Raw genomic sequence first — 27,782 nt, forward strand, 5'->3', positions numbered from 1 at the left:
AATAGAAATTTTGCACTTCTGCACCATGTTTTTAAAACGTTTCCTATACCAATTGCCATGCTGACACTGAATGTATAAAGACCAGCTAAGCAATTTAAAGTTATTTCTCTGCCCTGGATAATAATTTGAACTTGACAAAGCTAGTATTTGACTGTCTTACTTTTTGATAGATGTGCTTCCCATTTACTATTTTGCATACCTGCGTAATGAATACATTGATTCTCACGCTGAGACTGAACAATAATATTTCAAAATCTTAACTTCATTCTTACTGAGATAAACTTTAAAGCTAACCTTGGATTGTGAAACAAGGATGATAACATATGAAAAGTTTTTGAGGGAAAATACTTTAAGTGCTAACAGAAGATGACTCTAATTGACTTCTGAAGCAGATACCAAGAACTGCAGAACAGCCAAGCACTGTTTCTCTGGACATGAGATAGGAACACAGACCACATACAGGGATCACTGTTTGTATAGTTGATTAGAAAACTAATCAGGAACATCTTGACAGCCATTTTCGGTACTATTTCTTGAAAACAAAACAGAATTTGACCCTAGCAGAGAAATACTCCTCTTGTTCCTTCAAACAGATACCACAGGAATCTGGAAATGTTCAGCAGTACAAAGCAAGCCTAGAGCAGGCTTTCCCAGTCTATCCTTCTTTTTATATTAGCAGCACTGGCTCCTTCTCTGTCCTGGGAAAGATAATTACATAAATAAAAAAATTGCAGGAAAAAATAGAAGAAGAAAAAGAATAATATTACTTATTCACCATCTGATTAAAAACCAGCTGTGCCTTGTGCCAAGTGTTCAGAAGGGGCCAACAGTTCTTTCTGTTGTTTGAAAGGATTTTTGTACATCATTCTCAGAATTTTTTGCACTCAGGGTAGCAGCCTGTTGTCAGTAAGGGCCACTCATCACAAGTAACAACTCCTGCAGCAGAATTTTCTGTAAGAAAATTGCAGTGAGACGCTATGAGAAGAAAGAGGTACAGAGGGAATTACTGACACCTTCAGAGAAGCTCTTCATTATCTAATGTGTGATATAAAATGGCAGAAATTCATTCTGGGTTACCGAGCCAGAATTATTTTGCTTAGATTCAGAAGTTAATACAGGTGTTCTGAAGGATACATAATCATAAATCTTAAAATTTCACATTAGAGTATCACTGAATTAAATTCTACAATGTTAGTAGCTATAGAGGAAGAAATTCTTTAGCTTATGTTGTTCATATTATTCTGTAAGATTCTGTGTTCATTTTTGTTCAGTTGAGAAGGTTACTGGTCCTTCCGGTTAGAAATTAATATGAAATACAGTAAGACAAGATTGTCTGTACACAATCAGTGTTGACTATTTTATAGATTGCTGGAATCCAGGAGTAAGTAATGGAAATGAAAGAAAATGTCTGAGTTCTCTAAGCAGACTGCCTAGAATCTTGTAGCTTCTACCTTTTCAGAGCAGATAAAGTTCCGTAGCTTACTTCTCAATTACATCCTTTTATTTCCTTTTTTGAAAATTTGTATCTGTCGCTGATAGTACTTTTGTTTTCATTGTCCATTGGTAACCCTAGAACAACATAATTCCCAGTTTTATACTACAGTTTAGAATTGTCCTTTCATCCCATTCTGAAGACTGTTTAGTACCAGGTGTCCCTCTCATTTAATTCTTTCTTTGTCTGTCATACTGGCCTTGGTAAATGTAAGAGATGGTAGCTATTTTAATTTGTCATCTGTTCATTGTGCCCCACTTAATGAATTATTAATCTGTGATAGTATGCATTGCAGCATTCTGTGTGTTTTGACACATGGAGAACACAAAAGCTGTCCTTTTGTATATTGCTTGGGGAGGGAAATTTTTGTAAACAGACATTTCTTAAAGCAGCTTACTGTACCACTCTCAAAATGAGTAATAATCATGAGTTATACTACATGATCTGTGGGTTGATTTTCTTCAGAAGAATATTTCACTCAGCATCTCAGATGTGAAGAGATGATCACTTAAATAAAGGAGAATTTGCATACAAAATAAAGATGAAGATGGTATAAATGAGTAGTGCTGAAAATAAATATCACATGAAGTGATACAGCATTAACAACAGCGTTAAGTGTCTTGCACTCTGAAGAAAAGTCCCAGTTACCTGTAGTGCTATTCAGATACTAGTAGAACTGATACACAAATAAATCTGTAAGGTTATCCACTGCAAAATATTGTTCGAGGCTGGATATAAGCTCAGGAATTTACTGAATTCAAAATGCTGGCTCCAAGAAGCCATCCCATGGTAATGATGATGTACCAGTCAGTTTTCTACTGCCCTTTTTTAGTGCAGGACTGCTTCTGGACAGTTGTTTATGCTTACTCAAGTTGCTTCTAAGAGTAATTATTTTCATAATGGATACCTTCATGGCAGTGCAGCTTTGAGGAACTGAAGACATTAGTGATCAGGTGCAATTCTTAAAGTGATAAAGTACAATCCTTAAAACCTAAACCAACAGGACTTTCTTACTTTTTCTGGTGAGGCACAGGTAATGAGGCATGCGTGCTTTCTCACTTAGCTGAATAAGCACTTGTGGTTGTGAGTGAATGTAAAGCAAAGCTTGCTTGGCTGTTGGCAGTTCCCAGAACACCGATCTGTAAGATACTAGGATGCTTTTTGTACCTCAAGTGGAACCAAGCAGGGCTACATGGGGCTTGAGCTTTCCTTTTTTTTTTTTTTTTTCCCCACTACTATCTGTATTGATCTTGTCATTGAGTAGCAATTAGGCAAATTAAGACTTTTTGCAAGGAGAGCTGTTTCATTAAAAGCTTAATATGTGTTCTTCATCTCTAGTAGATCTTTATTCAAATAAATTTAATTCTAGTCTTATGAGGACAGAGACCTTTTGAAAGCTATTAGAAAACATCTGTTTTAAAACCTGAATAAACTCTGGATAATATGTTGATTTTTATATATAATTCTTTTGTTTTGTTGTTGTTTCATGGTTTAAGATTCTGTTATTTGCTAGAACTGCACTGGTTTTGAACGGGAGTAATTGGAGTCAGCAACTCCAATTACTCCCAACTGTATGTTTGAGGATGCCATGTCAGAGGAAAGGAAATACGCCATAATCTTCAACAGAGGCCATAACACAACATGTCAAAATAGCAGTTAGAATGCGTCAATTCAGAAGCACTGCTGTTTCTGATCTCCCTTCATTGCTCTGCATTGTGTCCTGGGCTGCTTGCAGACCTGGATGCATTGTGTGGAAGGAAGAGTACAGGAGATTCTGTGCATCAGATACAAAGTGGGGCTACAAAGGCTGCTCCCTGCTCTAAGTACTGGTGTATTTGCTGGTTTACAGCATATATGATACAAATGATACCTCCAGACAGTTTTGTTGAACTTCTGACAACTTGCCCTTACAAAAAGATATGATGATATTTTTTGGATACAACAGTGAATCTAATAATGCTCAGTGGCAAATGCAAGCAGTGTAAGTCCAGAAATTAGAACACCTCATGTGAAACTAACCTGCCAACCATACTGACTCTTAAGAGCTTATGTTGCATGAAAGATGAGCCTTTCCTTATATTATGTTGACCTACTCCTTTAAAAATAGCTATATTTAGTGCATTCTTTCTTTATTTATGATCATAGCACTTTCAAAATTCTGTTTGATAAGGAAAATGTGACTTAAGTGAAAATGTTAGCTTTTTCAATTGTCTTGGAACTTGGGGGCAAGAGAATCTTCGGAGTTGTCTTGAAGAAAAAACTAACAGAAAGTGCTTGTGAGAAAAGGAGGAGAGTGGAGAGGTTTGTAGAAATAGAAGTATACTCTGTAAGCAGTAGGTGTTCTGATCTTTCTCTTGGTTGTCTCATCGAAAGAGCGGAACATAAAAAAAATTTAAGAAAAGGTGCTCTCAAAAAGATTTGTCTAGGGTTGCCGACCATGAAAAAAGATTTGCTAAAAACGATAGTGTTTAGCAGATGAAATAATAGTAAAATGTGTTCACAGTAGCAAAAACTGAGAGATACATTTTAACTCTTCTCACTGTGATCTCATAGAGTAAGTCCTTTACCTGGAGTGCAAAGCCAATCAACAGAAACACTTGAGATACTTGCTTTATTTTGGTTCTGCAGAAATTACTTCTAGGTGACTAATCACAAATCCAGCACACCACTAGATCAAACAGCAGCAGTTTATATCCAGTACAAAAACCCCAAAGACATTATATATCATTGGTTATATAACTTTATACCACATAAATCTTTGAATGCATGCTCTATCAATTACCTAATTAGTTTACTATTACTGAATTCATTGTACTAAGGTGGTCCTACATTTACATTTAAATTTTCATCCTTGAGGTGTGTTTTTTAGAATTAAAATCAGCAAAGATTATGTAGGTGACACTGATGTTTTGATCTCTGTTCAAATCTGTCTATGCTTTATGTAAAGAAGCCATAAAAAGGCATTGTCTACAAAGGCTGACAGATTTTTACTGTCTTTAGATACTGCTGTTAATTACTGTGTCTTGTTTCTGATTATTTTAACCTCTGAGTTCATATTGTCCTTTAGTCTTCAGGGCTTTGTATTTCCGTCACCCTGGTTTCAGGTCAGGTCATTACTCAGCCTAGAAGTTTTAACTCTATCCTTCTGACATAAACTGTATAAAAGACAACATATGTATTGTTCATTCTCAAGGTTTTCATTTAGAAGTTGAATAGTTGTAGGCCGTGTGTAGCAGTAGGAATCCGTAATATGTGGAATGTTAATTTTTGTAACACTTTCAAGTAATGAAAGAAAATACTGCTCTGTCACTGTCTGGAAAGTAGAGGAAGACTTTAAGGGGGGAAAAACAGCCAAAATGCATTCCACATACAGCAGCTTCCTTGAAAGTATTAGCTACTCATGGCACGCAAATGAAGCTGTTCTATCAGCAGGGTACAAGGCCTTAGGAGAGTGAGCAGTAACAGGGTTCTGAATTAATGTTTATGGGCCATGTATTGGATGCAGAGACAGACATTTAAGTAAGCTCAGCCTGAGATAGGGGCTTAATCACTAAAGTATCCTTGCAGTTTCTTCACCCTATTTTTAATGAATGTTAATTTCTTTTTTGCTCTGTTGTAGAGATCCAGCTTACTTTGACGATAATTGGCTGAACAGAATCAAAACAGAAGTAGGAGATAATTGGCGACTAAAGGTATTTTACTTACTTTGCTTGTCTGCGAATCTCTATTTCAGTTCTTAATATAATACTGTCTCTAAATATTAGCACATTTCTAGATTAAGGACTTGCTTTGTTACAGCGTATTGAATATTAGACCATTTTAATTCTGCTTACTTGATTGATTTTTTTTTTTAATACTTTACAGCTCTGAGCAGTTTAGCAAGAAAGAAATGAAAACCACCAACATTTTCAGTTTGTAAAAATGTTTCAAAAATGTAAAAGGGAATTATTAAAATAGATGCTGTACATCAGTTACTACTCTCTTTCAGATGTTGAATGAAAGATTTTTTTCAAATCCATAGTGTGAAAGTAGAATTTAATAAAAAAAACTCTGAAAAGCAGCTGCATAAAAAGATAGCAGAATAATAGACAGTTTATTTAGATAAAAGTAGCAAAGTTTTGTTTCCTTTGGCTTTGCCAGATCCTCACAACCACTGAGATTTAGGAGAGAGGAAGTCCTGTTTTTTTTTTCTCCGTTGGTTGTACTTGGAATAATTTTTTAACCACAGATGGTATCACAGAATGTTAGGGATTGGAAGGGACCTTTGAAGATCATCCAGTCCAACCTTCCTGCCAGAGCAGGATCACCTAGAGCAGATCACACAGGAATGCATCCAGGTGGGTTTTGAGTATCTCCAGAGAGGGAGACTCTACAACCCCGCCTTGGGCAGCCTGCTCCAGTGTTCCATCACCCTCACTGTGAAAAAAATTTTCCTCATGTTTACACGGAACTTCCTATGCCTCATCTTCTACCCACTGCCTCTTGCCCTGTCGTTGGGCATCACTGAGAAGAGCTTGGCTCCATCCTTTTGGCACTCACCCTTTACATATTTATAAACGTTAATGAGATCACATCACCCCTTAGTCTCCTCCAAGCTAAAGAGCCCCAGCTCCCTCAGCCTCTCCTCATAAGGAAGATGTTCCACTCCCTTAATCATTTTTGTGGCTCTTTGCTGGAGTCTTTCAACAAGTTCCCTGTCTTTCTTGAACTGAGGGGCCCAGAACTGGACACAGTATTCCAAATGTGGCCTTACCAGGGCAGAGTAGAGGGGGAGGAGAACATCTCTTGACCTACTGACCACAGCCCTTTGCCCCAGAACGGCATTTCCTTCTTGGCCACAAGAGCACATTGGTGGCTTATGGTCATCCTTGCATTCACTAGGACGCTCAGGTCCATTTCCCCTTCACTGCTTTCCAGCAGGTCAGTCCCCAACCTATACTGATACATGGGGTTGTTCTTTCCCAGGTGCAGGACTCTACACTTGCCCTTGTTGAATTTCATTAAATATCTCCCTGCCCAACTCTCCAGCCTGTCCAGGTCTCGTTGAATGGCATCACAGCCTTCAGGTGTGTCAGCTATTCCACCCAGTTTTGTGTCCTCAGCAAACTTGCTGACAGCGCACTCTGTTCTCCCTCATCCAGGTTGCTGGTCAATATATTGGATAGTACTGGCCCCCAGTACTGATCCCTGAGGGAGTTGACTTAGGTACAGGCTTCCAATTAGACTCCATCCCATTGACCACAACGCTGAGTTCTTTCCTTCAACGAGTTCACAATCCATCTCACTACCCAATCATCCAGACCACACTGCCTCAGTTTAGCTGTGAGAATGCTGTGGGATACAATGACAAATGCTTTACTGAAGTCAAGATAAACCACATCCGCTGCTCTACCATCATCTATCCACCTGGTTATGTCTTCATAAAAGGCTATCAGGATGGTCAAACATGACTTCCTTTTGGTAAAACCATGTTGACTGCTCCTAATGACCCTCTTGTCCTTAATATTCCTAAGGACAGCACCAAGGATAAGTTGCTCTGTTACCTTTTGGGGAGTGAGACTGACCAGTCTATAGTTACCTGAGTCCTCCTTCTTACCCTTTTTGAAGATTGGAGTGACGTTTGCCTTCCTCCAGTCCCCAGGTACCTCTCCTGTCCACCATGACTAACCAAAGATGGTGGAGAGTAGTCTGGCAATGACCTCTGCCAGCTCCCTCAGGACCTGTGGATACATGCCATCAGGACCCATCCAGATGACTTAACTGTTCCCTAACCCAGTCCTCATCAACCAAGGAAAACTCCTCCTTTGTCATGTCTTCCTCTGTAGCCTCAGGGGTCTGGAACTCCTGAGGACAGGGTCCAGCCATATAGCTGGAGACAAGGCATGTAGTAACTCTGCCTTTTTGGTATCCTCTGTCACCAGGTCACCTGCCTCATTCAGCAGGGGGCCTACATTGCCTCTAGTTTTAGTTTTTCTTTCAGTGTACTTGAAGAAGCCCTTTCTGTTGTCCTTGACCTCCCTTGCAGGTTGAATTCCAAGAAAGCCTTAGTTTCCTAGTTGCTTCCCTACGTTCTCTGACAACAGTCTTATACTCCTCCCAAGTGGCCAGCCCTTCCTTCCATGATCTGTAGACTCTCATCTTCCACTTGAGTTTGCTCAGCAGTTCCCTACTTAACCATGCAGGTTTCCTGGCTCCCTTTCTTGATTTCTGACTTGTTGGAATGCTCTGATCTTGAGCCTGGAAGAAGTGGTCCTTGTAACCTACTATATGGGCCCCTTTGCCTTCTAGTACCCTGTTCTATGAGATTTTCCCTAGCAGTTGCTTGAAAGGGGCAAAGTTGGCCCTGCTGAAGTCCAAGGTTGTGATATGCTGGCTTATTGTATTGCTTGGTATTCTAGTACAATAGGATTTGCAGTGGTACAACTGAGGAGCGTTTTGTTTTATAAAACCTGAAGACCCTAGTTTTACATGCAGATGTCAGTGTAGTTTCTGACCAGATTTGTTCAGGGAGTGATACATGTACATTTCTAAATTCCCATTTTCAGTCTAAGTAGTCAGGGAAATAAAATAGTGTTGGTTTCTCTGTTAGTTCATATTTCCATTTTGTTCTGGCAAACTGTAATCCTTCAGAACAACTAGGGAAGGGTTACAACTGTGAAATGCTCTAGTACTTACATCAACATCATGGGCTCCTTCACTGTTCCCCACAGCAAACTCCTGGCCAAGCTAACAGCCCATGGCTTGGACAGGAGCACTCTGTGATGGGTTAGGAACTGGCTGGAGGGCTGAGCCCAGAGAGTGGTGGTGAATGGTGCCACTGCCAGCTGGCAGCCAGTCACTAGTGGTATCCCCCAGGGCTCCATCCTGTTCAGTATCTTTATTGATGATCTGAATGAGGGGATTGAGTCAGTCACCAGTAAATTTGCAGATGACACCAAGCTGGGAGCAGGTGTTGATCTGTTAGAGGGTAGAAGGGCTCTGCAGAGGGACCTTGACAGGCTGGACAGATGGGCAGAGTCCAACATGATGGCATTCAACAAGTCCAAGTGCCGGGTGCTGCACTTTGGCCACAACAACCCCATGCAGAGCTACAGGCTGGGGTCAGAGTGGCTGGAGAGCAGCCAGGCAGAAAGGGACCTGGGGGTACTGGTTGACAGCAGCTGAACATGAGCCAGCAGTGTGCCCAGGTGGCCAAGAGAGCCAATGGCATCCTGGCCTGCATCAGGAATAGTGTGAAGGAACTGGGAAGTCATTGTGCCCCTGTGCTCAGCACTGGTTAGGCTGCAGCTTGAGTACTGTGTCCAGTTCTGGGCTCCTCAATTTAAGAAGGACATTGAGATACTTGAACGTGTCCAGAGAAGGGCAATGAGGCTGGTGAGAAACCTCAAACATAAGCCCTACAAGGAGAGGCTGAGGGAGCTGGGGTTGTTTAGCCTGGTGAAGAGGAGGCTCAGGGGTGACCTCATTGCTGTCTACAACTACCTGAAGGGAGGTTGTAGCCAGGAGGGGGTTGGTCTCTTCTGCCAGGCAACCAGCACCAGAACAAGAGGACACAGTCTCAAGCTGCACCACGGGAGGTTTAGGCTCGAGGTGAGGAGAAAGTTCTTCACGGAGAGAGTTGTTAGATGTTGGAATGTGCTGCCCAGGGAGGTGGTTGAGTCACTATCCCTGGAAGTGTTCAAGAGGGGATTGGATGTGGCACTTGGTGCCATGGTTTAGTAGTCATGAAGTCTTGGGTGACAGGTTGGACTTTGATAATCCTTGAGGTTTTTTCCAACCTTATTGATTCTGTGATTCTTTTGCAATGTTTTGCCTACCAGGGTTGCCAGCAAAAATAGGGGAGCATTTATGAGGATGTATTGACCAATTAGTGAATAAAAGACACAACCCCTTAAAAAAAAAAAAAAAAAGGAATTTGTTTAGTTTTGTTTCTCATACAGTAGGTAATTTAAATGAACTTTTTGAAGACACATACGGAATTGCAAGTGAACAGCTCGATATAAGGGGTTTATTTTCTAAAATATTTCCTTTTCTTTAAGGAATATTGAAATCTTGGCTGTTATGTTTGGAGAACAAAAAATTTAAAAGTTTCTGTTATAATAAGATTTCAACTGATTCCAAGCAGAGCAGCAACTTACGTAACTCTCCTGTGGAGCTAGATGAATAAAGTTTTGTCTCCAACCAATTGGAAAATTCTAATGCTTAACAAGCATGAATAAAAGGAAAACAACCGAAACTGAATGACTTCCTTATGTGATTGAGATGCAAAAAATGTCAGGTCAAATTTCAGTGTCTTGATGTCCTTTCTTTTTTTTGTTAGAAGAGATGTTTTCTCTGCTTTTTTGCATACATTTTTTTAATATATCACTTCCTCTGTCATGAAGAATGCTAAAAAGCACAAAATATGGTATTTTAACTCCTATTTTGTAAATGGGAAAGTAATCCTATACTTTGCCAACTGTCATTTATATGTGAATAAACACTATTAGTAATTGGGTTGTTCACATGTCTGTCATTCAATCCAGTATTTTCAGTCTGACTTGTAGAAACACTTTTAATCCGTGCACTTCTGTTCATTTGCCACCAGATTTTAAATATAGGCAACATGTTTCTGCATGACTCAGTGATACAGATTTCCCTTCATAATTTAAGAAACACTGTCGGAAATTATAATGGGGTTATCTGACTACTTTACAATGCCTCCAATAGCATGTGATCACCACATGTACAAGCACTTAGTATTAGGAAACAGAAAAAGGAGCCAGTCTAATAGGGGAGATAAGTTTGTCTTGGGTTTGTTTTGTTTTTTAAAACACAAACAAAAACCAAAAGAAAAAGACAGCAAAACATACCAAATGTAATGTGCAGATGTTTTAATTTTGTGGAACAGCGGTTAGGAGGGCCTGATAGAGGTCACTGTAGGCCTGATACAGTCCTTCTAACCACCGTTTTCTGAGATACTCAGAAAATCATTCACTGAATTGGCTGCTGTCCTTTATTGGCAATGAAAAAGAATATATGACTCAGCTTTCATTTTTTTCTTTGTTTTTCAGCAGTTCACTTTCTGATAACTGCATGGATGCAATCTTTTTTTTTTTTTTCCTGTTGCTCTGTCAGTTTAAAACAAATGTGTGAACTCACAGGGATGTTGTGATGTTCATAATTTCAGTGCAGGTTTTCTGATTTATGAGAGTAAGCAATGCACAGCAAAGGAAAATGATAGAACTTGCAAAGTAGGAAGGATTCAGCAAGCACTCTGCATATTGCAGCTGACCACCAAATCTTTTGTCTACTTCATTTAGTAGAGAAATGTTATTAGTACTTTGGGGTTAAAATTTTCTGGGGCACAGTATACATCAGTGTGCACAGCAGTTTGTTCGCCCTTAGGGCAATGAAAAAGCCTGCTTCTCACTGCCTTAACAATTTTATGTTGCGGTGGGGAGCAGAGGCATATTTCTTTCCTTTTTGTAGAACTGAACACTTTAAAGCAATCAGAGTTTAAACTGTGTACACACTAGTATGTTGTGCTGAAGAAGATGACAGAGTAGAAAATAATTCTGTTGCTAAAATTTTAAAGGAATGAAATTCCCTAATAGGGAAAGAAAATATTCAACACAAGTTGTACCAGAATACCAGTAACAGAATAGAAATGTAAACAGTTGATGATTTGATACCCACATGGCAGTTTTGGCCATTACAGAAAGCTTGACTGTCTGAGGGCTAGGATAAATTTGACACTTTGTTTTTTTAAATCTTCCCTCCCCATCCCCCCTTTCTATTTTATGGGTTTATACCTAACTTGGGAAAGGAAGGAAATACATTGTTCAGCTTGATTTCTGACTTCTTGTTCTGGACTTTCTACTTTGGCATTCAGAGTACAGCATCAGTTTAAAGCACAACTTCATCAATGTTTATAGTAGCAAATTGTGTGTGTTTCATTACTGAACAGCACATTCAAACAGTAGGAGCCACTAGACTTTTCTGCAACAGGTACAGTTTGAATGCCTTGTGTTTGATACAATACTTCAAAATCAAAGAATAATTGAAATTAGAACACAGACTACTTAGACTAGAGGACTAACTAAAGAAACCTGTTTTTTAAGAATTGACTTCATTAGTAGATATATTTGCTCTTAATTATTCTACAGTACAGGCTGTTCACTGGTGGAATGGGAGCTCATTTTTGGCATACACTATGATCGTATTATCTTATTGCTGCCTTTTTTTTTTTTCCAAGGGAAGGGAGCATGAACTCAGGAGCAGCCTCTTAGATTTTTTTTTTTTCTGAGGGTTCAGAATATCAGTCGCGATACAAGTGTAAGTTCAAAATTGGGGACTGACTGTCAAATTATTAGAGAGGACACTGTTTGATAACCCACGCTCCTTTTCTTCTCATCAAGCTTAAGGGCTTTCCTTTCATTACTTGTGTATATTAAAAAAGAGAAATTTAAACAGGTTACCCTTACAGCCCTTCATTTTGAAACTAGTAAGTTTTCATTAAATAAAACCAGAGTTGTTGCATGACAGCTAAAAAAACAAACAAAAACCCAACAATAACCACCAAAACAAACCTCAACTTTTCATGTCATGCGATGTTACCAGATCATTTTTCTTTCAGTTGCTCAGGGCACATCATCTATGCTTCATTTCAGCCAATTTGTCAGGTTAATGATGCATAATTAGGATCAGTCTCATACAAAACAGTTCTAAATATGTCATAGTACAATACAGCCAAGATGGAGCTGAGGGGGTAATATCATTTAACATAAGGAGCATGTCCTTATCAGGAGGAGTGATTCTGCCACTCTGCTCTGGTGAGACCTCACCTGGACTGCTATGTCCAGCTCTGGTGCTCTCAACAGAGGAAGGATGTGGACCTGCTGGAGCAAGTCTAGAGGAGGGCAGAAAAGAGGATCAGAGGAGCTGGAGCACCTCTTCTGTGAAGACAAGCAGGAGGAGTTGGGATTGTTCAGTCTAGAGTAGAGAAGGCTTCAAGGTGACCCTATAGCAGCCCATAGGGGACCTACAGGAAGGCTGGGGAGGGACTGTTCAGAAGGACTTGTAGCAAAAGGACAAGGGAAAATGGTTTTAAACTAGAGCAAAGTAGATTTAGTTTAGACATAAGGAGGAATTTCTTCACAATGAGGGTAGTGAAATACTGGAACAGGCTGCCCTGAGCCACTTTCACATATTTTTGATCAAAAGTATGGGTGCAGGGAATAGATGTGAAAGGGATAGCAAGGGTAGCGTACATGCTTTGCATGGAAAGGGAGGAAGTCGTGTTGCTGATGCAAGTAAGTGCTTAAGCGAATGTGGATACTGGGCTGATCTCCAAAGTACTTTATAGCCACGATCCATACTGGAAATCCTATCTATCTTATGTTGTATTTTATCATTGCATGATGTAATGGTCTTTGCTAACCAGTTATAGTTAGGTTTCGTATGTGTGCTTAAAAAAGAAAAAGAGAAAAATATCTGAGCAATCATCACCTGCTGTGATTTAGAATTCTGATGTGATTGGTTGCCTTCAATGGTTTCTTGTGCTGCTGTTCATTTTCGTTCATCTGTTCAAAGCCTTCCCTTTGAGAACTTAATGCTATGACCTGAGAAGTGTTACTGGATCTATTAAGTTGAATCTCAAAATAGAAAGTATGCCAGTTTCCAGCCAGTGGAAGTAGAATCATTTAAATGCATCACTGTGTACAAGTTAAAAAATAAAATCTAGAGTTCTCTAAGTAACACTGAAGATCCTTGTTAAGTTTAAGCCAGTCTATAAAGAAGCTACTTTAGTCTTACAATTGTCTGATTGTGTGCCAGATATAAAGATGGTAGTTAACTCTTGAAAGCAAGTTATCTTAATAGTACTGACAGTGGAATAAAACAAGACTTCAGTGACAAGATTACTTTTTTTATTCCTCACAGTTTGTTCTTTTCTTTTCTCAGGATGTTGACCTATACATTAGTTTTGATGACATTTCTTCATCAATATTGATTTTATTTCAGTATCTTAACTATAAGCTTTATGGAAGTTATGTGGAGGAAAACGACTCTCTGTTTTTAAGGTGTTTGCATTTAAACAATGCTAAGAAATAAAGAGGGAAAGGCCTATTTTGTAGGCAAGTGCCTTTCACTTTGTTTCTCGTGTTTTGGGATTATGTTCAAGGTTCCTCACAATACTTTCATCGATAATTTCACTGGACTTAAATTCTACAACATGGCCTTTCCGTTTCTGTAGCATTTTCTGCAGCAGACTAAGGTAAATTACAACCCAGAAGATTTTAATGAATTAAGTTTGGAAATTATGTTCTAATCAGTGCAATTTTCTTGGTGGTGATTTCTTTAAATTCTTAAATCTGTGGGTAGACTTTGGTTATGATTATGCATAGCCTTTGAGAGTTGATGGTGGTTGCTTTTGGGCAGATAACTAGAAGATAATCGTAGTTCTTACAGAAATATGGATGTATCATGTAACATTGCAGAAAGAGTAGGGATTTAGTAATAGAAGGTATAAACCTAAAAGTAAACTAATTATGCTTCTATTGTTGGGACAGTAAATCATGTTACATACTTGCTATCATGTAGCATCTCCAGTTCTCATTATAGATTGTCAGAATATTTGATGTGCCACTTCTCAAGTCCAAGTGAGTTTTTGTTTCTTGCTCGACTTTAAGTTCAGTGATGCTGAAGATAATCATGATGTTCATAGATCTTAATAAATGATCAACTTCTGCCACTTGTTTTCAAAAGGGAATGTATTAATAGGAAGAAGGTAACCAGGGCATTATCACTTTGAATTTCATAGCTAAATCTTCAATGTGTGTGTAGGCTGTGCTTTTCTCAAATTTTTATTAGGAAAAATTTTTATTAGGATTCACTTCCAGCAGATAAAATGAGATGATTACTGTGGTGAAATGTAGAGTTTGTCCTTGAATTTAAGTTTTATGTGTTCTGTTTTCTGTAGTGTTTCCTTTGTTTTGGAAGATAGATGAGTCATTTCATTGAACAGAGTCTCCTAGCTAGATGTTTTTTGAATGTGATCAATTGACTTTATTGTGGGCTTTAAAGCCAGTTGGAATTTGATAGTCTTTTGTCTCCATTAATTATAATTCCATGTTGGCTACTGTGGCTATTGTTGTCAGCAACAGTGCTTTGTAAATCCCAGTTCAGTCAGGTCTGGTCTTTGACGGACTTGTTTATAGACTTCATAGAATCAGTTAGGTTGGAAAAGACCATTAAGATTACCAAGTCCAGCTGGTACACCTAACCCTACCAAGTCCACCACTAAAACATGTCTCTAAGCACCAAGATGACAGGGCTTTCAAATACCTCCAGGGATGGTGACTCAATAGTTTATCTACATAGCTTGTTCAAGTGTTTTGCAATCTTGTCAGTGAAGAATTTTTTCCTAAATCCCTTCTGGTGCAACTTGAGGCCATTTCCTCTTGTCCTATCATTTCTTACTTCAGAGAAGAGACTGAAACTCAGCTTGCTACAACTTACTTACAGGTAGTTCTAGAAAGCAAGAATGCGTTCCTTGACCCTCCTTTTTCTTCAGACTAAACAATCCCCGTTTCCTGAGCTGCTTCTTGTCACAGGAGACACTGCACTGCTACAATTATCTAAATTCCTTACTGAAATGCTTACGCATTAATTGGTGGTAATTTTTAGCAGTTACTTTCAGCAAAGATGTCTTTCTTTTTCTAAATACCACTTATGGCACCCATTGAGCATTTTAATAATTTTTAAACACCCTCTTTATCTTGGAGACTTGATGTAAATATATGTTTGCCAGAAAAGGGGCAATGTTCAGTACTTGTAGAATTGTAGAATCAGTAAGATTGGAAAAGACCTCCACAATCGTTGATTCCAGCCAATAAGAAGTATGGTAGAGATCGTATACAGCATCAGTCAAGTATCTCATGCTGTTGACTGTGTGACTGAACAGAAACTGTGTAGCAATGTATGGATCACTGAGAATGTGAATTTTGTCTTGATACTTTAAGACAAACATTCCGTTGTGAAGAACTGCTATTGGGGACAATCAAAAATGAAAGAGTTAAAAAGAATAATTAATGAGAAAGTTAATAAATTAATCTTAGATAGGTTGGGAGTATATTGAACAGTAAGGAGAATACTGAATAGGTTTTAGTTTTGGAAGAAGAGTTTTATCTCTGCAGAAAGTAGATCACCAGAATACTGTAAGCAAATAAAGGAAGAAAATATTTCAATTTCTGGATACAAAAATAATCCTAAACTAAACGAATAATCAAAAAAAGATGTATACTTTAGAGTTTGACAGTGTGATTCTTTTCATAAATTTAAATCTGTTTTGTCAATTTATGAAGATTTGTGTCTAGAAGCCTGATCATGAGGAACTATTACATAGCTTTAATGATTTTAAAACTGCTTAAATAGTAAGTCTTGTTATGGAGATAGATGCAATTTTATGATTCTTTTGTGTGATTCTCCTGTGACTATCTATTTTATGATCATTTCTCTTAATTTATTCCCTGCATTTGTTATAATTCCTTCTTGTCAAATAGGTGAGCAATCTGAAGAAAATTTTAAAAGGGATATTGGATTACAACCATGAGGTAAGAACGGTTTTAAGTAATCTACATCTTCATTCCTTTTTAGTTACATGTTTTAGTTAACCTATTTAAATTATATTTTGCTGATTAAGTTCTGACTTGCAAAATGTTTAGCATAAAGAGTGTTTCTCAGGTGTTAGCTCTCTCTGAAACTTGTCATCTGCTTTATTGAATACTCAGAGCTTCTGGAAGAGTCTAATGTGCAAATTCTGTCATACAAACAAGTGTAGATAGATGTCTTTGGCAACTATGTTCTGATGATGGACCATGCCTGTGTTTGAATTTTTTTTCCTTTCTTTAAAGAGAGTAAAGAGCATTAAAACAACATTAAAATTTTCAGGTTTTTAACCCTTAGATATTGGAGTCTGCCCATGTGTTTTTTTCTCTTAAACTATTGTACAAACTCAGAAATTGGCTACTCCAGAGGAGATAACAATACAGTTATGCTTTTTTTTTTCCCAGCTGAAATATGTTTTTAGTTTTGAGGAAAATTGATCTGTACAGGCTGCACCACAGAATACATGATATGCATGTCCTGGACATTGCTTCTCAAAATACTAGCTTGTCACAAGCACTTTGGAGAGTAAGTTATTTATTAATAATCTTTTTTGTTAATAATCTTAACAAAATCTTTCAGCAAGAAAGTTAGACTTAAGTGCATGTTCAATAAATGGTCAGGTTAATCAAGCTAGTCACAACTGACAATTCTAAAAAAAAATAAGATTTTTGTTATGGAAAATTAATATTACTATGACAAAGTGATGCCAGCTTCTTTTGGGCTGGTTGGTATGCATGATGATAGTCTCTGGTGTGGAAATTTCAGGAATAAACAAGTTTCAAATTGTCTCAAGCTAATTAAATTCTGCAAAGGTAATGCACATTTCTGGATTTTGGTTTTTGTGTAGTTTGTTTATTTTCTGCTGAGACAATGTGGTGACATGGATTGTACTATGAATTCTGGTTATATTTTCCTCAACCTGATTCCCTTTTCAAGCAGACATCTTCTACAGAAATATAGTGAACATATATGGATTTTTACCTAATGTAGCTAGAAGCCTTTGAAAAGTGCATTTGATAATCTTATTCATGTACAAAAATTCAAAACATTGTATTGCATTCAGGAGGTCAGTCTTTCCATAGCTATCCAACATTGCTGTCTTTATCAATTGTAGTATGGAAGAACATGAAGGCAAAGTTATCTGTAGCTTGCATGCTTTGTTATGCCCCAATAATCATGATATGGAATTTTTTAAAGAGAAAAAAATGCTCTTTTGCATCTCCAGATATTTATTGCAGAGTCTATCCTTTATTTTCCTGTTTCTTTCAAATTAATTTTTTTCCTTAGAATTAAAAATCTATCTTGTGTTTATTTCTAAATCCTCTGTTTACACCTTCATATCCTTGGCTGCTTTGTAGTGCATGCTGATACGCATCTTCCTTTCTTCCAGCAAGCTGCTTTCAGCTTTCTTCAACAGCTATTATATTATTAGTAACTATGAAGCTGTTGTAGTAGTATTAACTTAAATCTGGGATTGCATTTAAAAGAAATTTCAGAACTGCGGATCAACATAGAAGCACATGTCATATTTTTATAATTGAAAGAATGTTTGTGATTTACTGTATTATTGTAGTCTGTATACAACGGCAATATTTCCCAGTATGCTCGATGTGTTCCTAGAATTCTTATCACTAAAGAAAGACTTTTTGAGCAAGAGTGAATCTAGGTCATTTAAAGTACAGAGTGATTTTTTAGTAGTTTTTATTCTGTCGGTGCTTGTTCTTTAAGAAAGGTGTTTTAAAAAAAGTAATGCCACAACACAAAAACTATCGGACAAAAGAAGAACAAACTCAGTCACAGTTCCACAAAGCCCAACCCCGGAAAACTTCTAAATGGCTTGAATTCCCTGTATTCTTCATACACATCTGTTAAATGCTTTTTACAAATACCTTTACCTTATTTTCTATTTTTGAGTATTAACAGAAAAAAGGCCATGCAGAAACCAACTGATTCTCTCCTCATTGTTTCTTTATTGTACCCTGTTTAAGAGGTGACAATTTCTTTTTATCAGCAATTAATGTGTCAGAGATGTGTTTAATTCCATATTTCATACTCATATTTTCAGCTTCCTGAAAGGTCTTTATGAGTACTTTAGCAGAATCGTTTAATTCCTTCTACTGACAATCATTAATGTAAATCCTTCTTAATTATAAATCAGATTACATTGGTTAAGTCACATGGGGTCTTTTTTTGTTGGGTTTTTCTTTTATTTCTTCAGGTAGGCTGTTTAATTGTGGTTTGTATTACTACCTCAAATTCTCTTATCCTTGAATTTTCGAAGAGTGAAGCTGAGTGGTTGAGATTTTTACTGTCTTACTTGTCATCTATCAGTATAGATATATGTGTTGTATAAGAGAAGTATTTGAATTTCTGGCTTTCTAGTGATAAGAAACATGAGATTAGTGTATGATATTTTACACTATGTAAAATCTTTTTAAGCTTTTAAAAAAAAATTCTTTAAATTATGCATGTGCTGTTGATCACAGTGGAAGCCTGCTTTTATTACCCTTCTTATTTGAGAAGAAAAAAATCTTGCCAAGTTTGAAACTAATACTTTCTTATTAGTTGAGACAGGTTTGTCTTCCCTTAAACATCAGTTGTGTCCAGCAGTATAGTTTAATATTTGAGTGTTAGGCAGTTAAGTATGTTTTAAAGGTGGATTGAAAACTATGTTGAACTACGAGTGACTTCCTCTTGTTAATTGTGAATCGTCTTTGTATTTTGAAATGTGTGTGTATTTATATGTGTAGTGATACAGACATGTATGTACTGGGTCTTAATTCAGATTCTAGGGCAACAGATTAATGACTTCACCCTTCCTGATGTTAACATGATTGGAGAACATGCTGACGCTGCAGAGCTCGGAAGAATGCTTCAACTTATTTTGGGATGTGCTGTGAATTGTGAACAAAAGCAAGGTATTACCTTTGGAAAGCATGTTTTTTCGCTCAAGCAGTGAATGAAAATCCAGTTTGTTGTTGTTGGGTTTGGTGTAAGACACAATTTTTTTTCAGTGATGACATTATTTTATCCTGTAGATAAAAACTGGTTCTGTTGTTATAAGCTTCACTAGTTTTGGAGTCTAAAACTGTGGAACGGGTTTTTGCTTGTAAGATACATGTTTTCAGTTTTTGTTTGTTGGTCTGAAAAGGCACTAGGGACAATTCTTGGACCAACCTTTAACCATTTCTGAGGTAGTGTGATAGTTAACAATCAAAAAAAAATTATTGTTGCACTATTCTGTGTGATCATTTGTTTTAGGAATGCATTCCAGTCAGTGTCTTAACTACATGGCAGAGAGCCATCAACATGACTGGGACTGGTCTGAAAATGTGTCAAGTGTGATCTGGGATAGCTTGATAGTTTGAGACAAGCAGTTGGCAAACAGGAAAAAGTAATGTTGGCAACCATGCCCTTTTGGGCATCAGTGAAGACTGAGGATATCATCTTAAAGGCATCCAAGTATAACTTGAAGCGTCTATTAGGCACATAAGTCCCACTTCAGTAGTCACTGAGAGAAATGTCTGTCTCTCTTGACTCCTTTAGCAACAACTGTCTGACATGCAAACGTAAAATTGGCACCCATTCCTTTTTACTGCAAAGACCACAGAAATGTGATGAACAATGGATATGCTTGTTGAAGAGTCCCAAATCTCATGCTTTAAACTTGCCTTGGGTGCCTTGTCTTATTGTTGCAGTTAAGCTGCTTAATGTTTGCTTAACAAAGCAACTATGAAGATTTTTTTTTTGTCACTTAAAGCAGGAAGCATAGGAAAATGCTCATAAAATATATATATGGGTAAATAAAAGTGCTTACTGTATTTACATTAAGTCATGTCAAATATCTGTCTTTCTGATTTAACTTATTTTGTCTTCCTTTCTGACAAAATGGCAACAAGGCTTTCAGACCTTTTGCTTCCTCTTGCATGATGCGTTTTATCTTTTACAGCTAGTTCCCCCTTTCCAGTTTTCTCAGGTGTCTAAATCTTTTTGATGTCTCCTAAAATTTAGTCTTCCTTTAATCAGGAGACAGTCTGGCTATCCTGTTAATTAAAACAGAGGTAATCCTATTCCATGAGTATGTCAGTAGGCCTCTTCTCTGTTTTATATAAAATTATCTCCCTTCCTTTTTGTGACTAGTTGGATCCTCATTTGGGAAGTATATCTTATTACTATGTTTCTTCTACTCTTCCAGACTGGACGTTAAAATTGTACATTTGAAATACGTGAATGTTCTAGTGTCATGTCCTTTGAGTGAGACTCAGCATGACCTAATTAATCACCTTGAAGTGTCTGGTCCTACCATCTTCCTCTTGAGAAAACCATTAAAAAAAACAGGTCACATGTAAAAGTGATTATGTCTGATTGGAAACCATATGATGGTGGGCAAGTCAAGCTTCTTAACTTGGTCTAATGTTAGAATTTGATCTTCTGACCGCTGTATCACCCTACAGGGTGGGTACCTGTTGTATAGCTCACTTCTGCATATAGGTGAAGAATGAGAAAGCAGAGGTGACTTACTTGTTGTATAGCACATGAAAACAGATACAAAAATGTCTTGAAGTGAGAATGTTGTAGGAAGGCAAGACAAAATTATTAAACTTACGGAAAAGGATGACCTAACCTATGCATGGATTGTGTAATTGCATAGCCCGAATATTTTGAGAATAAAGTGAGAAAAGGATTATAAGGATTTCAGAAGTGTGAGATGCCAGAAGGTAAAAAATGTGTGAGAATGATGTACAGTTTTTATTGTTGCAGATTTCCAGTGAGCCTGGATTTATATTTGAATGGACTTCTGATAAAGTCTGTTCAGCTTTGGGGATGGGCCTTGACAGGTGATTTTGCATTTTGTGTCATCTGTGGCACCTAATTGTTTTGTATGAAGGATGCCGCTTTTGACCTTTTCTTCTGTTTCCAATGCTAGCATTTCAGAATGTTCTTATTTTCAGAGTACATCCAGACCATAATGATGATGGAAGAATCAGTTCAACATGTTGTCATGACAGCCATTCAGGAGGTATGCTGGGATGCCCACAGTGTCCACAAGTTTAGCCGTTAAATGTTTTAGAAATACATGCTTTTTCCCCCATTTGAAAAGCTTAGTCGACAGTAAAGAAAATAAGGGACATAGGTTTTGCCGTTTTACATAGCTTATTTTTCCTTAGAAAAAAGAAAAAGCAGCAAAGCGTACTTCGTAACAATGAACTCTTGTTGAATGTCCCACTTTTCTTTAAATCTAGAAGATTTAATAAAAAGCAGCAAAGCGTACTTCGTAACAATGAACTCTTGTTGAATGTCCCACTTTTCTTTAAATCTAGAAGATTTAATAAAAAGCAGCAAAGCGTACTTCGTAACAATGAACTCTTGTTGAATGTCCCACTTTTCTTTAAATCTAGAAGATTTAAACTTCTAGATATTTTTGATACTGAGTTCCCTTTCCTTCACCTTTCCCACCCTGTGGCTCCTGAAGTGCATTAGATTCCTTTTATGCAAGTAATCAATACTGTAAAATTTCTTACAATTTGTACCTTGAAATTGCAAAACTCTGAATTCTTGATTTTATATTTTTACTGGACAACTGAACAGGAAGTAATGGATAGCAGAATATTCTTTTGTCAGCTGCAGTATTATGAATAAGCTAATGAAGATATTTATGCATTATGTTTTTACAAGTTAGTAAGAATGTTGCAGTGTATTTTGTAAAAATGTTGCTTAGTAGTAAATTAAAAACACAGTGAAAACTAAGTTACAGTGTTAGTTAACAGTATAACCATGAAGCCCCCATGTGACTTCTTAGGAGCACAAAAAAAGTGACTGTAAGAGAAGTGCCTGTCAGTCTTCACAGGTGGAGATTTACTACAGGGCAGGCTACTAAGAAAGCAGGAAATTGCTGGTAATTCCTTTCTTCTGAACCTGAACAAGAGCTCTGGAGCATTTTCATTTTTCTGTAATGCCTGAATAAAGATATATCAGTGAGCCTACAGGGACCCCATCCCCTATTGTCACTTTGACTAATGACATGTAGTCATACATCCTGTTGTCTCAACGTGTATCTATAACATTGCAGAGAGAGCTTTTGAAATTATTGAAAGCATTCTTATGCTAAACCATCTTCCAGTCAGTGTCACCAAGCACCAGTTTGCTTGAGTTTTAGCATATTTTACATTTGCATTCTTTTTTAACTAATGCAATATTTTGGTGGATTTTTCTAATGCCTCTCTTATTAAACCAAACTTTCAGCATCAGTGGTTATTCATGCAAATGGGGAAATGAGGCTGGAGAGCAGCCCCATGGAAGAAAATCCGGGGGTTTGGTTGATGAAAAGTTGAATGAGTCAATAGTGTACCCTGGCAACCAAACAGGCCAAACATGTTCCAGGGTGCATCAAGTGCAACATAGCAGGCCATTTGAGGAAGGGTGATTGTCCTACTCTGCAATGCACTAGTACAGCTCCACCTTGAGCTCTGTGTTCAGTTTTGGGTGCCTCAGCATAGGAAAGACATCAAACTGTTGGGATGTGCCCAGAGGAGCATGAGCAAGATGGTGAAAGGTCTTGAGGGCAAGACTTAGGAGGAGGCAGTTGAAGTCACTTAGTTTGTTCATCTTGATGAAGTCTGAGAGGTGACCTCGTTGTCTACAACTTTCTTGAGAGGAATAGTGGAGGAGGAGGTGCTGATCTCTCTCTAGTGGCCAGTGGTAGGATATGAGGAAATGGTTACAAAGCTGCATGAGGGGAGGTTCAAACTGGACATTAGGAGAAGGTTCCTCACTGAGAGGGTGGTCTGTTACTGGAACAGGTCTCAAGGGAGGTGGTCACACCACCAAGCCTGTCAGAATTCAGGGAGCATCTGGATAATGCCTGCAGTCATATAGTTTAGTTTTATGTAGTACTGTGAGGAGCAGGGAATCAGACTTGATGATCTTTGTGGGTCCCTTTCAGCTTGAGTTACTATGTAATTCGAACAATGGTTTAGATCCAGAGAGTGTTTTAGAGATGCAGCTGCAATCTGTGTCTTTGGAGGGCTGAAACTTCAGTGGATTTCAGGAGGTTTTTCTATTTCTTGGACTCAGAGCAGCTCTCAATCTAAGTGACTTGGACTAAGCAATATATAGGAGACGCCAAAATAAAGTGCCTAGGAGAGTAGCTGCTAATTTGAAAAGTTTGTATGCCACCTAATCCAAACATTTCAAAGCATTTCATATGCCTTTCTTCAAAATTACATATATAAAAGGCCTCTCCAAACTTTACTGATGTATTATGTAATTAATTTTTGTTTCAGCAGTGCACATATAAATGTTTTCTGAATCTACTTTGCTTTTTCTAAGTCATCTTACTCATAAAAATATTTCATGAGGCACAGTAAAACAAGATACTGCTTTTTTGTTCCTGGGTTCTGTATGAAGAAGATATTTAAATGAAAAACTGTTTCATGTTTCAATTTTTGTTTGATAATTTCAGGTTTTATAATAACTTGTGACTCTTCAGCATTTTTAATTAACTTTTTTTTAATTAAATAGAATATGCTTCATGAAGGTTTTATGAATTGAACAATGCTTTTTTGTTGACTTTTTCTTTCAGTGCCATCATATTGATCTAGTGTGTTGTGCCACTGCCTAGATTGTTAGATTCTGATCTGCATGTGTGCATTTCTAAATGCAAGCTCTGCACAAGAAATGTATTTCTGATACAGCTATCAAAAATTTTGCAAAATTAAATATTACCTATTCTGTAATATATATGAGTATATTGTGTTGGTTTTGTAATTTATTAGTTGCAATTAATATGTATAATCTATATAAATTTTTTATTTAATAATTTACAAATTCTTTTAAAGGCCAAAATTTTCCTTACAGAAATTATTTTGGCTGTATAATTTCTCTGTTTCTTTTCCTTGACATCTTTTGGGAATTCTGCTTTCATTTTCCCAAGTCTTTTGTTTGAGCAACCAAGTTCGTCAAAGTAGTAGCTTGGGTAATTGTTTGCTTTTACTTTTGAGAACATCTCTAAACTTGGTCACTTAGAAGGTGTTTGTAGAGGTCAAGCTGAGAGTCAGAACAGGCTCTTGACAGAAAAGTGCTAGAGGTAGTGTCGAAACTTGCCTGGGATGCATAGCAAAAGGTACTTCCTGTTTGGATTAATGCCAACTCTGTTACTTCAACAAAGCAGAACTTGTTTGGCTTTGTGGTATTTTTTTAACACTTACCTCTATTTTGTCCTGACATAAAAAAAAAAAACAAAAACCCACAGCCAACCTTCTGAATACAGAAGCTGGATTTTGACACTGTTTTGTAGGCACTGAAATAATTGTGTACAGTATTAACAAGTGTAGAAGAAGTATTTCAGACAAAGCAGATGTTTTGAGCTTTTAACGTCATCAACTGAGTGGTGCAGCTGCATTTCCAAAATCATGCAAATCATATACGGGAACAAAAAGCATTCAAAATTCAGGTTTTTCATGTGTGGAGATTTTGAGATAGTTTTTTCCCCTTTCCTAATTTTTGTGTCCATGACAACACAACTTAATCACATTTCACAAGCAAAGCAGTTAAAAAGCAAAGGTTTAATAATATCACAGTAGCAGATCTGTAAGTCTTTTGTAAGACATTATACCAAAGCTGTGAGCATGAAAGTACGTAGATTTATAGGATTAACAGAGAATCACAACTGCTTCTCTTTAAACTTGGATAATGCCTATGCAGAAGCAGAGCACAGTCAAGACATTTGCTTATATATACCTCTCCAATGTGTGAGGAGGTCTGTAGGGAAAAGATGGAAGCACTCTTTCATCTTTAATTCTCCATTTTCACCTCACTTCTTGACTTCAGTTTATTAATAATTAAGGATCAGAAGTTGGATTTCCTGTATTACTTCTGCATGATCTGGCAAACTCATTCCTGTTCCTTATCTGGTTGTGCTACTTGACACAGCACAATCACTTAGATTTCTTTAGCATTCCACCATATCATAAAGCAATAATATTGCAAGATACTTCTTTTTGTGTTGAGTCCATCATTTGCACATATTTGTGGCTTTTGCCTTCAGTGCCTCAAGCATACTTCCTATGACATTCTTGATGCACTCCATACAGTTAAATTCACAAATTCTCTGTAATATTCACACTACACCCCACCATGTATTTTCATTGCCTCACTCTTCTCTAGCCAATGTACTTGTTTCTTGACATTTCTGCAAAGGATTCTTAAGGATAGGAAGTTCTGGGAGAGATGACAAAATTTATTGTATTATGAAGGGATTATATTACTGGCCTCCTATGTTCTTTTATGGTAATCCACAGAAAGCAGTAACACCACAGTGGCCTCTGGTGGGTTGTGGAGCCTTGTTTTACTCCTACAGCAAGTCTTGGGCAGGCCTATTAAGCTGGATTTCTGAAGAGGAAGCTGTGCTATGGCCAGAAAGAGCAGTGGCTGACAGGCAGATACTACAGTACAGCCTTGCAGGCTGCATGCAGCCTGGCACTTGCCAGTTGGAAAATACAGGCTTAGCATCTGAATTTTGTGAACAGTGTTGTGGGATATGGAATAGGGAGAAGAGTTCGATATTTGGTTAATATGGTTATCTATATTAGTAATGTCTTAAAGCATTTAAGCAGTAGCTAGTGAAAAGGATAATTGAAGTGTATATGAACATCAACAGAGCAGAGAGGGATTGGAAATTCTTGTTTTGCCTGGTAAAATGATAATGGAGTTAGAAAACATGGCCCTAAATTGAATACAAGTTTGTAATGCCACTAAGGAAATGTGAGAGACATGTGACTTCATTTTTCAGGGGATATTTCTGCAGCTAGGGACTTTCTAATTGCTGTTACAGAGAATCTGGGCTTCATGGAATGCTTCATTTTCACAGAATCACAGAAATATTCAAGTTGGAAAAGACCGTCAGGATCACCAAGTCCAACCAATAGCCCTACTCTGCAAAATTCATCCCTAAACCATATCCCCAAGTACCACATCCAAATGACTTTCAAACACATCCAGGGTTGGTGACTCAACCACCTCCCTGGGCATCCCATTCCAATGCCTGACCACTCTTTCTGTGAAAAAATTTTCTTAATGTCCAGTCTAAACCTACTCAGTCGCAGCTTGAAGTCATTCCCTCTTGTTCTATGACTAATTACCTGTGAGAAGAGACCAGCACCAGACTCTCTGCAATGTCATTTTAGGTAGTTGTAGAGAGCAATGAGGGTCTCATCTGAGCCTCTTTTCCAAACTAAAAAGCCCCAGCATCCTCAGTTGCTCTTCATAAGATTTATTCTCCAGGCCCTTCACTGGCTTCATTGCCCTCCTCTGCACTCACAAAGTAATCTGGCATTGTAAAGATGCAGACAAAATGGAAGGAATTCAGCAGTCAGTAACACTGTTAAAGTCTGAGGAGAGCATGTGCTACACAGTTAAATCACAATTAAAGAGAAGGGAAAAGGAAATGAAACAAAGTGTACAAATATTTGAAGGATGCTAATGTGGAACAGATTGTTCTCTTGTATGTGATGGTATAAACAGAAAGGATGGAGAAGGAATAAAAGCTCTGTTCTGTGTATCAAAGGAACTTTGCTGATGAAAAGTAAGGCAAATGCATTGATTTCTGCAAGGAATAAATAAATTCCTGTCTCTAAGGAGAGTAATCAGACTGGACAGGAGGCTTTAGGAAAGAAGCTTTGTCCTCATTTTGGTTAGGATAAGGCCTTTTTGATAATAAATTCTGTGAATCATGACATATGGAGAACTCAAAGTATTTTGTGTTGTGACAGGATGACAGAAACCACCAACTTGGTTCTGAAGTGTTGCCTTTTGCAGTTAGTTACAGCATAATCCTGATTTGGAAGACTGTTCCTTCTTCTATTTTGCAGCTTTTATTAGTAGTTTTACCTCAGTGTGTTTGCTGGAGGTTGGTGAGAAGAGGTCTGGGCTACAAATTGTTGAATCATTTGATCTAGCTTATAACTATCCTTGTAGTTGATCAATGTGTTGCTGAAAGAAAACTCAGTTTCTTACCAGTTTATCTTTTAGTAAGCATCTCTATTATCTTTCAGTAACATGGGTTAATTTGGAGGGCTGGCTTCTTTTGGGGGGAAAAAAAAAAGGCAGGGGAGGTGGGGAAGGGAAAGTATTATTTTCTAGACTAATACCACAACCAGCCATTCCTGCAATAAAATAGGTTACTCTGTAAGGAGTTGTAATACTCATTTCAGGAATACTCTCTCTAGACTTTATTTTTAGATTTGTAAATTACAGACCACTTACTGTTTTGAACAATTAGCTTAGATACGGCACCAACTTTAGTTAAATTGACATGAACTTCTAGGTAATCACAAAATGAAAACCACTGGCAGAAAAAAAAGGAAGGTCTTGTATGGTGTTGATAGCTGCCATCATTCCAATGACACATCAGTAAATTGCTAAGCAGAGTGTACTGTAGGTTTCATCATAGATAAAGAATATGCATTTTCAGGAAAAAAAAAGATTATGTAAAATTTATAGTACTTTAAATGTTACAAATTTGGCAGATTCCTTTCTGTAATTGTTTCTGAATATGTCATATATAAAAATGAAGCTAAAAGGTTTGGAATGAAGTCATATTGAAGCTCCTAAAATTTAAAATAAGCCTGGTGTTTCTTTGAAG

General features: G+C 37.5%; 1 protein-coding gene across 1 annotated transcript in view; it reads left to right on the forward strand.

The window, feature by feature from the left end:
* HOOK3 (hook microtubule tethering protein 3) overlaps positions 1-27,782 on the forward strand; it is a 102,661-nt gene that overhangs the window by 25,169 nt on the left and 49,710 nt on the right. The window contains exons 3-6 of the mRNA XM_054397959.1: positions 5,112-5,184; positions 16,036-16,086; positions 18,927-19,059; positions 21,094-21,161. Coding sequence (XP_054253934.1) covers positions 5,112-5,184; positions 16,036-16,086; positions 18,927-19,059; positions 21,094-21,161 — 325 coding nt within the window. The remainder of the gene's footprint in view (positions 1-5,111; positions 5,185-16,035; positions 16,087-18,926; positions 19,060-21,093; positions 21,162-27,782) is intronic.

Source organism: Indicator indicator, chromosome Z, assembly GCF_027791375.1.
Source record: "Indicator indicator isolate 239-I01 chromosome Z, UM_Iind_1.1, whole genome shotgun sequence".
NCBI classification, from domain to species: Eukaryota; Metazoa; Chordata; class Aves; order Piciformes; family Indicatoridae; genus Indicator; species Indicator indicator.